This window comes from Tenebrio molitor, chromosome X (assembly GCF_963966145.1).
Source record: "Tenebrio molitor chromosome X, icTenMoli1.1, whole genome shotgun sequence".
In the NCBI taxonomy this organism is placed as follows: Eukaryota; Metazoa; Arthropoda; class Insecta; order Coleoptera; family Tenebrionidae; genus Tenebrio; species Tenebrio molitor.
The window spans coordinates 3,802,545-3,818,170 of NC_091055.1; the positions used below are offsets into that span (position 1 = coordinate 3,802,545).

Sequence of the window (15,626 nt, forward strand, 5' to 3'; positions counted from 1 at the left end):
AAGGTTAAGCATAAAAATGGAAGTTTGCAACTTAAAAGCCGCCTTAAAATGATGAAACATTAATTAAGCTAATGGATCTACTATTTAGTAAAAAAATTTGATACTGTTCTATATCACATCAGCTATACGATCGAGGTAGTATAATAGGGAATAAATTTTCTCGCCACAGCTATTAATAAACGAATTACGACGTGGTAAATTGGGAAATAGTTTGAAATAATATTCAAGTGCTGGGTCACATTTTAAAATTCACAGGAATTTTGTGTTGCTGTTGTTTTAACCTAATCAAAAAGTTTCCACAGTGCGGCTAAATAAATGTGATTATGGAACAGTGAACGTCCATAAGACTGTCACAAATAAGAATGTCGATCGATTTCGCTTCATAAATATACATATTTCACAAAATTTTGTTCATTTGGAATACATTTACTTATTGAAATTAAATTTACTTCACACGTGTCACGTAAATATGTGAATGCATTGTGCTTTTATGGTTCGATCAATGACAGACATAAATAACATTACGTCAGTAAAATGGTCGTGATGGAATCGTATTCACTAAAATATTGAAATTACAAATAATTAACAGATATAATCAATCGGTATCGGCGGCGATAAGAACCAGTTACTTGGGAGGTATTCAGAATAGCTAGTTAATGATTCTGTTACTGTCTATCGTATTTCTGTCACAATTCAGGAAATCCACAATGTGAGGTGTTTGATTATTAAACTACATGCAGTAGAGTTGGATAGTGAAATCCAGCGTTGTTATTCATATATCATAAGGGTACTGACAGAAATGTTATTATAGAGTTAATAGCACTGGAAAACTCTGCATTTAAGTCTATTTCTAATGGCGTTAAATTGATCGATTATTACCAATACGTTTTGAAATTTTAATAATCACATCATCGTCCATATCGGTTGTCGCAGGGACTCTCTTTAAATATACACGAGCAATCTACACCAAGTAAGTACATCTAGTATCTACAAAGATGTTTTAAGAGGAATATTTCTCGGACCATCAGCTGGCAGTATAATCTCAGTTTCAACATAGATGGCACAAGAGCCGCATTTTAATTTTGCGATGTCGTAAAGAGATGGCGTTGGGACTGACCTAGGCTGCGGTGGGGAGTAACAAAATGGAAGAAATTAATATTTTTGAAATGAATATTGACGGGAAAAATTGTAATCAACGACAAACCTCAACATCCTTGCGACGTACAAAGAACGTTGATGATGAAACCAGCTGAGACCCGCATTCTGTAACGTCTTCGATTAGCTTCTCTCAACCGCACGATTGTTGCGACACCTGTACAATTTACTTTTCTCTTCGGTCCCCTATATTCCATTTATGCACATTATTTTATTTTCAGAATTTAAAATTCGATTAGTGCCATCTTTTATCTTTCTAATTCTATTTTATTACACAACAAATCCTTTGTTTTTAAAGAAAGAATGTAAGAATGAAAAACTCCTTTTAACTAAGTTTTTAAGCGAATTATGACAGGATAAAAGATTGCAGAAGTTCAACTTTAAGACTAATTATAAAATTTGATCACTTCTAAAAACATCATTGCAACAAAAATTTTTACAGCGAGGAGATGTGGCCACAAAGGCAAAATTTAATTTGGCTGGATCGTGGATTCCAAAACTCATTTATATCCAAGGGTGTGTTGTTTATGTTGTTTTAAAAATTGTGAAATCAACAGATGCAGATTTTGTAATAAGGTTCATTTGTTTTATTATTTATCAACGTCAATATCCATCAGTAAAACATATCAATTTTATTTGTTCATTATTTTGAATATTTAGATAATATGGAAAGACCAAAAACAATGCTTTGTATGTTTTATTGTGGTGAAAGCAGGAAAATTGTATGTCTTTAGCTTTAATGCTAAGTGCAAAAGCTTTACATTTGTTTCGTAAAAATAACAAATATGCCGAGAAACTTTTAGTTATAAGATATTTTAATTTCACTATTATTTAACCAACAGGCTAGATCAGGTTTTAAATTAGGTTTTGTAAAAATAGTTTTTGTAAAAGCAATAAAAAGTTTGCAAATTTCCATCTGTGAAGTTATTGGAAATGTTACTTTCAAGATTGCAAAAATAGTGGATACGAAGGGAAATATTTCAATAAAATATTTTTTAAATTTAAATTAAATATGATGTACATTGAATGCAAAACAGTATTTCATAGATTTTTTTAAATGAGAAATTAAACAAAGGAAATAGCTACATACAGGGTGATTCATATAGTTTCATAAATATTTTAACCAGTGGCAGATTCCGGTCTGAAAAGGCTCTTGACAATAAAATTTTGAGTCACATCAAAAATTGGCAAAAATTACCATATCGGTTTTTTCACTATTAGTAAATGCCATTACACGCTAATTTATTCCACTTTACGTACAATGTATAACAAATGTCATAAATGTCATAATAGAAGCAAACAATTGTTGCTATAGAGAAAATATTGGTATCATAAAGGTCGCTTTAGTTTCATTTTGACAACAATGCCCGACAGTTTGTTTCAACGTAAAATATTTTCATTTATCTGCAGTTCTTAAAAGGTGATAGAACACTCTTCAACATGCTTTATCTTCAACAATTTTAACCTTAGAACCTAGACATTTTTGTAAAAGTGTCTAGGAGCTGGAATCTACCACCGGTTAAAGTTTGTATGATACTATATGAATCACCCTGTATATGAAATTTCATAATTGGAAACATAATAAATATGGTGGAAAAGATTTGGAGATTTGAACATGAGGTATGGTCGCATCATTTGAATGATAAATAAATTTAGACACCGCGTCAAGTTAAATTAATAAATCAAATTAGTTTTTGTGAAATTAGGTTTAAAATGTTGTAATTTTGTGACTTCACGACTTTGGAAATAAAACGTCAGTGTATTTTTTTGAGAAAGGCGAGCGAAGGTCCTGCCGATCACCCTCTAAAGAAACATAACTGTAGGAAATCAAGAATGTTTGCACGTTTAATTTGAATCTGTCCCTGCAAAAACGTCTTTATCGATGCTGCAGTCGTTTAACCCACACCACTAAACTCAACAATTGGCCTTGCCCCGGGCCCAAAATCTAATAATATCATCCCTCTAATCAAGGACTGCTCCATCTATAACTAAAAATGATTATTTATGCTGCTGTTTACCCGAGAAATAAAAAACGCGCAATTTACTCTCTTCGTTATCGACATTCGAAAGCAAAGAGAAAGAAATGATTGTTAGCCGGAACCTCCATGCCAGGTGTTGGTGGTTAGTTGATGAAATCCAACTAAATTAATCTGGACAGAGTTGGCAATACGGCGCGTGATTGATTTGTTCATGGACATTAGATTTGAATCAGTTCAATTCCATGTAGATGTGAAAGTCAATGCCATTTCCAAGAAACTTTTTTACCACTCAATTTTCTTAGGCGTGCCGGTCTGCTCTGACATTACTTTTTTAATACATCAACCGTCGTCTTTACTCGTAAAGAAATTGGACACTGTTTTTAGTAGAAATGCTTTACTGATATCTTTCGATTGAAGAAGAGTTTTTCTTTCTATTCTTTAGTAATAGCTGTCCGGATATTTTACGAATAAAAGACGTTTCATTTAATTTTCAATATGCTCCACGAATGGAAAAAATACAATCTTTACCCACACTAGATACGTAACACTGATTCATTCGGTTAGAAAATATTCAAAAACAAATCTTAAACATCTTTGCTTTATGGTAAACTGCAAAGAAAATACAACTTTCGAAATTGAAGGGTAAAGTTTTAAACTCTCAAAATCTTTAATCCCCTAATTTACTCTTTTAAACGTCAGCCACAAAACGATGGATTAATTAAAGACTTCGTTACAATTTGTAACTGAGATTTTTAATTTTTTACGTTTACACTAATTTAAATTAACCACGCTTTTCCTAAATTTATTAAATTTGAATTACAATTTTTAAACGCATCGTAAAATTCCAGATATCATTTTAGATCGTGTTAACGTAATACAGCTGTTGTCAACGTGAATCTGCAAAAAAATAAATAAACAAACAGACATTACGTTTTATCACAGAAAATATGAACAATGAATATTTATGAATCACTTACATGGCTTGTGTATTCTTTTGCAGCGGACACCACTGATATATCTCTAAAATATCACGAACAACCTCCAGTTTTTATATCTTTTCCAACAATATTTTATTAATAATAATAATGCACAATGCAAATTACGTTTTATGTCGATGAAACATTCCACATAAAATTACTAGAGACAATAAAAAAAAACAATTTTTAATTTGATACAACATTCATAATTATTTAGTATTTAACTGATGTCAGTTCACATTTTTACCCAACATTTTCCTTTACATTTATAAGTTTTCCAGTTTAGAAATTTTACAGTAGAGATATGCAGATGCGGTTTTCTTTGCTTAATTTGTCATAAAATAAATATATAAATAGTAGAACACAATGTTTTAGATTTACTCCAGCTCGTATTCAAACAGAATTGTAAAAATATTTTGTTTCCCGGCGCATCCACCATTACAATTAAGAACAAGGGAGTTAATAACAGACGCAGAGATATGAAGATTCTTTTTATTCTTTTTATTAAAACTATATTCGTGGAACAGTTTTAATTTATATCTAACCTACACACAATTTTATTGCTACTACAAAATTGTTTGAGCTTAAATCTTTCTAATTTTTTTTCTTCCTTTGCAATGTTTTACATTAAAAATAGAATAACTAACGATTCCTATTCTCGAAGCAAATATCTAAGGGCACCCTTTACTGAAAACAAACATGTTCAATCATGTGCCGATTAAACATAAACAAATGTCATTCGTGTCAAACGGCGGGAAATTCAAACTTTACACTGTTCCAGATGGTTTACTTTTTACAACGCCTACTCAACCCAGGTTTTTATTTGAACGCATGATATTTTTTTTTTGTAGATGTACATTGGTATATTCGCCTAGATTAGTTGTATAATTATTATTGAATCTTATTTCAAAATTCACATTTAATGATTTAAAAAATGTTTCAAGGATTTAAATATCAGACTAATCAAGTAATCAATATAATAATTGTGTTGTGTACGATTCGGCCAAATTAAATTTTGCTTTAAACTAACTGTGACATTTTATTTTAAATCTAGTCCAGTGACAAAAACACAAACTGATGTATAATGTTCTAAATAAAATTGTTACATAATTTAATATTGAAAGTAAACAGATGCGGTTTTTTTCAATTTGTTATAATAAGATCCACAAATCTATGTTTTAAATTTTATCCAATTCATAAAGAAATAAGAATAAAATAGTAATTTGTTATACAAGTTTTATAAGACACCATTTGTCGCACGCGTTTTTTAGAGCACGACGAGCGCAACGAGTGCTATAAAGCAAAGTGCGAGAAAATGGCTTATAAAACGAGAGCAATACAATATTTTTTCTATTTTGCCCTAATTTTAAATTTTAAATTAAATAAAATTTGAAAACATAATGTTAGGAAAATTATATTTGACAAATATAAAGGGTTGGTAACACTGGTAACTAGACGAACAATTGCAAGTTTTGAATTTAAAATGTCAAATAAGGTAGCCACTACTCATTGTCTGCCACTGTCAATATTAAAAATTTAAGTAAATATTCCTGAAACCGGTATCTAAAGAGCTTCTTTTCGAAACCCGTTTAAGTGTTATAATGACTGTTAAAGGTGCAAAATAGAAAATAGTAATTTATTATACGAGTTTTATAAGACACCATTTTGTCGCGCACGTTTTTTAGAGCACGAGGAGCGCAGCGACGAGTGCTATAAAGCAAACAAGTGCGACAAAATGGTTTATAAAACGAGTATAATACAATATTTTTTCTATTTTGCCCCTTAAATTTAAAAAAAGTACAAAACATATTGCTAGGAAAAGGTTGGTAACGTTGGTAAATAGACAAACAATTGTAAGTTTTGAATTTAAAGTGTCGTGAAGTGCAGTGATCACGTAGCAACAACTCACTATGAGTCACTGCCAACATTAAAAATTTAAGTAAATGTTCCTGAAACGCGTATCGAAAAGACCTCCTTTTCGAAACCCGTTTGAGTGTTATACTGACTGTTTTATAGGTGCAAAATAGAAAAAATATTTTATAAAATTGTTTTCCGGTGCACCCTCTATTTTTACAATAGAGAAATTAGAAAACTTCCACTAACTGTGGGATTTAAAATATGGATTTTTAAAATTGTTTTGACCAAATCTTCGAATATGATGATTTACATTTTTCTGGATGAACAAATTTACATTAAAAAAATGCCAGATAGTTTACAAACCCGCAGCAGATACGGTTTCAGCGATGTGTCGGTATTTGGTTAGAGGCTAATCTAGACAAATACAATGAACGTCAGTGTTTTTTTTAAGTAGGAAATGAAAGAAAAATAGCAGTGAATAATTGAATTAAATGTTAAACCGTTGGCGGCCTTTATTGCGACGGCTCCGGTGATTGGAAGATTAAATTTATTGTGAGATAGTTTCGGGGTATGTTTACACCTTGAAGGGGCGGCGGAATTTGTCCGTTGGTATAAATCAAGGAATTAGTATTGATTCGAGATGTCTAGTTTTTCCATCGTAAGTCTGTATGTAAAGATAATAGATAACGTACATCCCGAATGGGCCGAAGAAGGTAATTTTAGAGATTTGAAAGTAAAGTGGGAAATGCCCTGTAGACGGCATGAAATCCTAGCTACTTGTAAGGCGAGAAAGAGAGTGGCAAGAAGCCATTCGCAGTTTGTAAGATAGGCTCCTCGTTCAGCTTACAGCGGCTTTGCACCAACAGCGGCACAATCGAGATCGACAGGGTCGGTTTAAGAAGCGAGAAATTCAGGAAGATATATAAAGTACACAATGGCACTACCTTAACATTGATTATATACGAAATCCGTGTGTCAGTTTTCGTTTACATGCCAAATCCCCCCGGAATTCACTAACAAAAAAATATTATACCCTTCTTGAAACCGCAACAACATCAAAATAACTTACATAAACGTGAGCCTCCACTTTCACAGAAGTTTTTAATAAAACCCGCCAAATACGTTCGTACGCATAAAAAATAGAAGCCGATCCTGCACGCATAACTTGGGGTCAGGGCTTTCCTCGCCATTGGACGTGTCTCGACTAGTATTCACGTTTTCACCTAAACTGCCACTTTGAATGACCACTTGATATTATTACAGTTCAGACGAGCGATGTCAGGATTAAACGAGAACAAATCGTAAAAAAGGAACGAGTCATAATCAATTCAAACGATTTCCATAACTTGCCACGTGCCCATCACCCAACTCCCAGGCTTTATCATGGTACACGACGTTTACCCTCCTACTTTGCTAATCTCCTCGCTAATTATACCAAACTACTATGACAACTCCTTATTTCTTTTACAACCATTCTGCATCCTTAATCATGCTCGACGAAACTCCCTAATTACCGAACTTCCAATTTTTGCACGAAACTCTTAAATATTAAGTATTTCTTTCAAAGGAAATTATTCTACTTGTTTATGGGCCTAGTTGCACTTCGACTCTATAACTCATATCCATTATGTAAAATATTGTAACTTTAGAACAACTTTACGCAATATCGCATTGTGAAAATTTAAACTCCACTTTTGAATTGCAAAGCGCCAAAACTCACACCCTTTATTCGACATTATACAAACTTCCCTTTTAAAATGAGATAATTCAAATTTTCTCATATTTATAAAAATGTTCCAAGTATACATATAGTCACTTAAAAATACCAAAAATAATTTTCATTTCTAACCAAATTATGTACTAAAATTTTTACAACTAAACAACTGAAAGCCCTTCACTTATCTTTTTATATTGTTTATTTTTGTTAATAAAAATTATGGAAATATCAGGAAAATATACAGGGTGTGTCAGAATTCCACCGACAAATATTCAGGGCTGATTCTATGATCAAAAATAAGCATAAAACTTTTAATACATAGGGGGTCAAAAACGCTTAGTTTGCGAGATAATCGATTAAAAAGTTTTATTGTTTTTATTGATGAAACGTACAAACATAAAAAGGAGCTATGTACAATTTACAAAAATTGTGAAACTTTCGCCCCTCCTGTTCAATGCACAGATAAATAAAAAAATCAAAGGGATTCAATCGTACTTGTTTTTACGTTGTTTGTCAAATATCTCCCAAACTAAGCATTTTTTACCCCATATGTATTAAGAGTTTTATGCCTATTTTTGATCATAGAATCAGCCCTGAAAGTTTGTCGGTGAAATTCTGACACACCTTGTATAATAGTAAAATTGCTACACATATTGTAGCAAAATGGTGGATGCGCCGGGAAAACTTTCAGTTGGAAACCGTCAGTTGTTGTGCTTTTTTAAAGCATAGATTAATTGGAGTATGTTGACAGCTAACCTAAAATTTAAAGCCGAAAAATCTTTCTTTTTTCTCTCTTTGCAATGTTTTACATTAAAAATTGAATAACTTAACGATTCCTATTCTCAAACCAAATATCTAAGGACACCCTTTGCTGAAAACAAACATGTTCAATTATGCCCCGATTAAACATAAACAAATGTCTTTCGTATCAAACGGCGGGAAATTCAAACTTTACACTGTTCTGAACGGGTTAATTTTTCCAACGCCTACTCAGCCGAGGATTCATTTGAACGCCCGATATATGTGATGTGTAGTTGTATATTGAAAAATGTTGTGAATGTATTTTTTGGGAACTCGATGCAATTTCATTCCATAGATATCATGGGCCAAAATGGATGGACAAGTCGTGCAATTTACTTATTCATTAATTTCGAACAACATGCATATACATGAATTATTTTACTGGGTAGTTCGGCAAACCAAAAGCAGAGATTTTGTAGCTAAATACGCTAAAAACTGTTTCGTAAGCCTAATTCGGTCCATTTTAAAACCGCATAGATTTTTTAAAATGGTGGATGCGCTTGTGAATAAAATATTTGGATATTTGTGATTAGAGCTACGTGACGAGAACAAACGAATGTTATAGATTTTATTAAAAATGTGTCTGTTACCAGTAGTACTCAAAATCACAAAATCAGTTAACAATTTTAGATTGCGAAAATATTTGGACAAAAAGTTGCGATTCAACTGTTGTTTGAGGAGTTAGATGAGAATTGTATTTTAGAGATTTTGCCGTGACAAAGCCACCAAAGAAAAGCACAAGCCTTGATCTCTTCTGCAAACTGTGAAAAACAATTCATGATTTGTAAAAAAATGTCGGATGTGGCGAGAAAATATTTCAATATTTTTCTTATTTGGTGAGATCAAAAAGTGTATTGTATTGTGACAAAGCTGAAGAGAGTAATGTAAAAATTGTAAATAAGTCAATACTCATTTGGACTTGTTGCAAGAGTGTTAAATAAGAAACTTTCACCGCATGCTCGAAAAAATAAATGTAAAAATTCATTATTCATGTAGAGAGCAAAACTAACTCGCAGACTATTCTCCTTAAGTTAGAGTCACCTAAAAAGCTCCATGTTTATTCAAAGCACATTAAACTGACTATATTGTGCGCGCGAGTAAATAAATTTTATTAAGTAAATGAATGCACGATTTATAAAAAGAGAGTGACTCGTTACGGGGTCTGGATCAGTCGTGGTCCAATCAATGCAATTTCATTAAATGAAATGACGTTTCGTTTACCTTGGAAGAAAGTTAATTCCTTTGTTTTGACGATTGATTCAGTGAAAAGTGAACATAGTATACAAATACTCGGATGGCGACCATCAACTGGGGGACGTACAGCATCTTCTATTATTCGCTCCAAAGCATCGCAACCTCATTTTCTCGACCGTTGATTTTGTGTCCCGTCTCTGTATTTCCCGTCTCCCTTTTATCATAGTTGTTGGCGGAGTAGCCACTTGTATTTAGATGCCGCACAAGGCCCATTACCACGATGGCCCAAGGGCTTAGCTAACTGTTATACTGCCAACTGCATTATGAACTCTTTTACACCAATTGCTTTACACTTATCACACCTCATATACCCCACAGATTTTTATATTTATTCTTCCCACAACGACTACCTGATAGATTCTGGCCGGGTTATCGATACACCACAAGAAACGCCCCCCCGAACCGCCACCAACTCCGAACCACAAAACCGATTAATTACCATTCGCTTAACGCAACACAATAAACAATTAAAAAAATCCTTTTTATCAATTTTCAGTGGAACTGAAATATTAACACTAATGTATCTGATTTTGTAAAATGACTTTTTATTTGGATAATAAAATTAGTGGACATGTAAGTTGGTTAGAAATTTTGAAGAATATTGAAAAGCTGTCAGAAGTTTAAAGAGATTTAAAATTTTCTATTGGTCGAGTGGAGAAGTATGAGACGGGATAATTTAGTTGAAAATATAAATACGAGGGGATAAAATATAGTATTTTTGGGGTGACAATATTGTTGTCATGGTGGTGATACATGTGTCGATGTTGACTGGAGTGCTGATTCTACTTTACATATCTTAAAACTTGTGGAGTGTAAAAAATATCGGGAAATAAAAACGCAGATCGGACGTGAGTGTAAAATGACAGCAAGAATGGTAGATAAAGATAAAATCTTGGTTTCTCGTTAACCTTCACTTGTGCATTTACGCCATTTTATGCCGTCATGAATGTCATAACGTAAACGCTTATTAATTGAATGGGGCTGTTTAACTTTATAGTTATGATTTTGGGGAATTCGGTTTAATCTAGTTTAAGCCGTGCGATTATCTTTGCGCCAATTTATAAATATATTATGTAGTTCCGGGATTCCCGGCAGCGTATTTAGCAATAACCAAAAGAAGGAAGGGTTCGTAGATTTATTGTTTTCCATTAGCGTGGCGATTTGACAATTTTGGGGCAAAGTGATAAAAATCGTGTCTGATTTAAGTATGGCAGAAATATAGTTCAATTAAAGAATGAATAATAATTTTACGGTTAGAGTTCGTTTACGGAAACGTTTTACGCTAGCGCCTACTAGTCTGTTCTCTTTTCCTAAGTTGTCCTGAAGTTCTATTTTTCTTGTCTGTCGCAACGCACAAACACATAAAATTTGACTCCTACAGTATCAAAATAAACATACGGTTTATCATAGAACCGAATCAATTTTGTTTTTAATACGTTTAAGGACTTTACTATATGGACAAACAAATACCCATTTAGTACGTGTTTACACGAACGCTGAATTACACAATCGCGAATTATCTTTAATAGGAAGATGCATTTGCCTACAATCACCTTCACGAATCTCTGAATTCTCACGTAGCTGTACGTAAAGACCTTAAATTCGTGCCAAATTGACTTACATTGTAATCTTCTCTATATATTAAAGAGGTCGGAACGTCTGGAAAGATGTGTTCGCAACTAAAAGCCACTCTAAACTCGGAATTTTTGCATTTCTTCTCGTCATCATCATCAACTTCTATTGATCATCTCCGTCTCATTTACAATTATTGTTAAACATATCTAGGTGACTGAAAGCAAATTAAAAAAATGAATTGATTTTTTTTAGATTTACATTTTAGGTCGTTTAACTTAGAAAAAAATAAGTAAGGCAGAAAACATGAGAATGTGTTTTAAAAAGTGAGGAGGGATGAATATTTGGTAATAAGGATTGAGGAGATTCGTGGAGAAATAAATATAAAATAGTTATTTACATTAGAGTACGGTAGAGATGTTTTACAGCGCGAAAACTAGGTTTCAGGCACGAGGTGAAGCCGAATGCCTCATTAGTTGGAGCGATGTAAAATACCTACGGTACGACATTTGTATTAGGCTTTTCGGCTGATCAAATGTTTTATTTTACACTTTTGCAGATTTTTATGAAATAACATGACATGCAGAGCTGCCAACCAAGAGATGGGTTATATTTTCCCTATTAGGATTATGATTATTTATTAGTCAATAAAAATAAAAACATTTATGGGAAAAATAATACCTATTAAAAAAATGATTTTCGAAATCGATAGATGACCCCACGAGTCCAATTTTTTTGTTTTTCTTTTATTCGCATCTATTTTTGTCTGTTCTAATCTACCTCTTTTAATCTCTTACTTCTGTCAACAGATGTTGCATTGTTTCTTTTTTTCTTGTAGATCACATTCTGTTTATCTTATATTTGCTTCAAGTCTTGTCTATTGAATGCTGGCTTCATATTTCTGTAGATTGATTTTTTCTTTTTTTTTTTTTCACCTCACACATTTTATTCTTTCATTACAATTTTTTTCCGTTACATTTATTTTTGCGTTATTTCTTTTTACTCAGTAACGTCCTTTTATAATCTCTATTTGCAACAAAGTTTTCTCTTCTTTATCTTCCCGTCAACATCTTGCTATCGACTATTTTCCCGTCGCTTTTTTCTTTTATGATGTCTGCATATTTTTTATTCTTGGTTTGCTTATCTTCATGCTTTCTACAATAACTCCCTCATATGTAAAATTGTTATTTATCCTTCTTCATTCATTGCGCCATTTTTCTTTATTCTTTCACTTTTATCTTACGTGTATTTTGTACTCAGAGTAAGCTATGTAAATATTTCATACTTGCTTTAAATCCACTTTAGACCTCTGGCTTATACAATAGCTTTTACCCAAGTTTATTTTTTCTCATAATGTTTCACGTCTTTAATAAATTTTGAGAATATTAAAATCTAAATTATTAACAGTACCTAATTAAGATAGAATGAATATGAAATATCGAAAAAAACATGAACAGAAAGAGGGACAAAGGGGGGCAACGGTTTCAAAGAGAAAAAAATTAAGATAAAAAGCAAAAGAAAACGGATGGAAAGGCATTTATGCATATGAAAAAAACAAAACAAAAAAATACTGGGAAAAATATATGACTAAGATGCGAAAATCTATAATTGATAAACAAGAACAGAATATTCTGGGGTAGAAAAGTGAATAGGACAATAAATAAATAGGATAACTGTAGTAGTACAGAGAAAGAAGATATGTGAAGAGCATCGACACAAGAAAAATAAAAAGAATCTTTCTAGATTCACTATTCACTATTCTTAGTGTTTGTAATAAATGAAAACTAAATGTACGAAGAAACAATAATAAAAATAAAAAATTATAGAAAAAGGAATTAACAAAAAAGGATATAAATTGCCGAGGACTGATAATTAAGGAAGAAGAAATTAAAGAACAAAAAATGTATTATATTATAATATAATAAATTAATCAACTTAAGTACATAACATTTTTGTTTTATAATACAAAAATTTCCGATAATAATGAGGAATCAGAAAAGTGCCCCGAATGCTTGCAGCGTTTCCACGCTGAATGGTAAGGAAAATCCTCTCAAAAAGGAATTTCTTTGATTTTCAATAGCCTGATTCCGAACAAAAAATAAATAAAAGCGGGATTAATTGCAAAGCGATACATAAAAATAAAATAAATCCGCAGTGGAAAGAGAGAAAGAAGAACGTGCCTGATCAATTATTTAAAAAGAAAATGTTATCGAAGTCCACGTAATAAATTTATTTACAAATAGAACTCTTTAAAATAAACATTTTTTACGTATTCATCTTTTTTTAATCGAATAATATTTTTTACATTTTTTAACCCCTAATTTGACACTCCGCTCATGGGATAATCCTCAACTGAACCGAAAGAGTGAGTGAAAATGTTTTTGTGCGATAAAAAGTTTACAGTTTTTTTGGAAAAAGAGCGACCGCTATTCTAATACTATCAGTTTTTACTGTTTTACGTTCCGAGTATTTTTTTTACGTGCTTCATTATCAATGGAGCGTGTATGAATTTTAGGGTTCAAAATAATATTTAGTTTATTACAAATGTACACGTAAGTGTTACAAATCATTGTAAACAACTTTTCATTGATACATGGAAGTCTTCTTGTTGAAGTACTTTTATGGTGCTATTAAAAATGATCTGATAGTGTTGTGGGTTGTCCTTCGTCAGCCAGGATCAGTTATTATCCAATCCGAATAAAAATAATTCACATCTGTCAATAACACTTAAGTATGTATGAGTTAATCTACGACTTCATTTTCGTTTTTCGTGTCCCACTAGGTTCGAATATTTATGTGACCAGACGGTATAATTCTTTAAATATGCAAAAACAGCCCACTTTTCTATTTAAATGTAAAATGGTAAAAGTTTAAACGGGACAGAAATCTTATTAAAAAATATCGATCGGTGGAGTTAAACCTGACCATCCGTAACGTATCGACTTCTGCGGCGGCAAAGCCTAAAACCCAAACCCAACGTCTCTTTAAATTTTAATACCGAACATGACACACTTTGCAGATGATGTTTAATTTTGAATCTGAGGACGTATCGTTATGAAAGTAATTATCAGAATCGACGATGTGATTCGGAACAGACGGGCACACGTAGCCAACAATTACAAGTGAATATTCAAAAATGTTGGAGGAATTCACGACTTCAACCCTGTTATTTCCGTCAGTGCAAATAAGATGATGATAGGGTGCTTTGCGACGTCACATCGTGCTGTCACCACACAAATAGCGTTTTTGGGGGGAGTTTAACAAATACGTTGACAATTGCAAAGGTGAACGCGTCATCATTCAAAGGGGCAAAATTGTAATAAAGTAGACGATAATAATTCATAACCACAAATCTTGACGACTCTCGAACTATAAAAAAGCATTAAACAAACGTGGATGCTTTTTACACAAGTTTAGTGAGTTAGGGCGTCAATAAAGTTGTAAAGTAGACCTCTGGGACGCCTGTCGGTGAAATAAATCCTCACCATAAAGTCATGACTATTTCAGCAAAATGTGACTGAATATTTTTACCGGATTTTCACACAATCTTACATAAAATATTATCGCACCTTTATTTTTAAACATGTTTGACACATTTCGTCGGTGTAAATAAAATTGAAAAAGCGACGACGTGTCCCGTCTGCTTCCACACAAACTACATTTGTTCTCCCGAGGTGATATATTATTCAAGACACAATTAAAAGACAAATTGAGGTAAATGTTTACCTACCTTGTAAGTTCCAAGATTCTTGACAGAGCATGCGAACTTTACGCTGCGGCCCGCCGCCACTGTTATGTTCTCTATAGTGTCTGTGAATTCGGGTTCTTCAACCACCACTGTAACAAGAGATCAACATTAACACAATTTATTCAACAGTTTCTTGACTCAAATTAAATTTTAACAATTTTATGCTAACACAAAGTCCCAACACTTATTCGCAAATTTACAAAAAGCTCTCTCCCGCTTCTGTTGTACCGTTGTCAACACTACAAGTTCACGAGGGCAAACATAAATTAAACATTTTCGAATTGTTATCTCAAAAAAATTCATTAAACAAATTTGCAGTCCACATCATTTTGTATCCTGAAGAAGTTTGTTCCAACGCGAACAAAAAGTCTAATTTTCACTTTACTTTTTCTGACATAACACATCTACCCAAATATTATCATCCATATCTAATAATAATTATAATTAATTTTAACAACAAACAATTAACTAGTTCATTTTATGTTTAATTAATTGTTACAACAACCAAAAAGCACAATAATTTTGTTCGATTTAAAATTAAAAAAATATTTTCCAAACGATTAAAT

The 15,626-nt window shown here is 32.4% G+C and overlaps 1 protein-coding gene across 2 annotated transcripts in view; it reads right to left on the reverse strand.

Annotated features, from left to right (window-relative positions):
• Window positions 1-15,626, reverse strand: part of LOC138139739 (neurotrimin-like) — a 133,965-nt gene that overhangs the window by 49,978 nt on the left and 68,361 nt on the right. For both annotated transcript variants that reach the window (XM_069060187.1, XM_069060188.1), the window contains exon 2: window positions 15,043-15,149. In XM_069060187.1, the coding sequence (XP_068916288.1) occupies window positions 15,043-15,149 (107 nt within the window). The remainder of the gene's footprint in view (window positions 1-15,042; window positions 15,150-15,626) is intronic.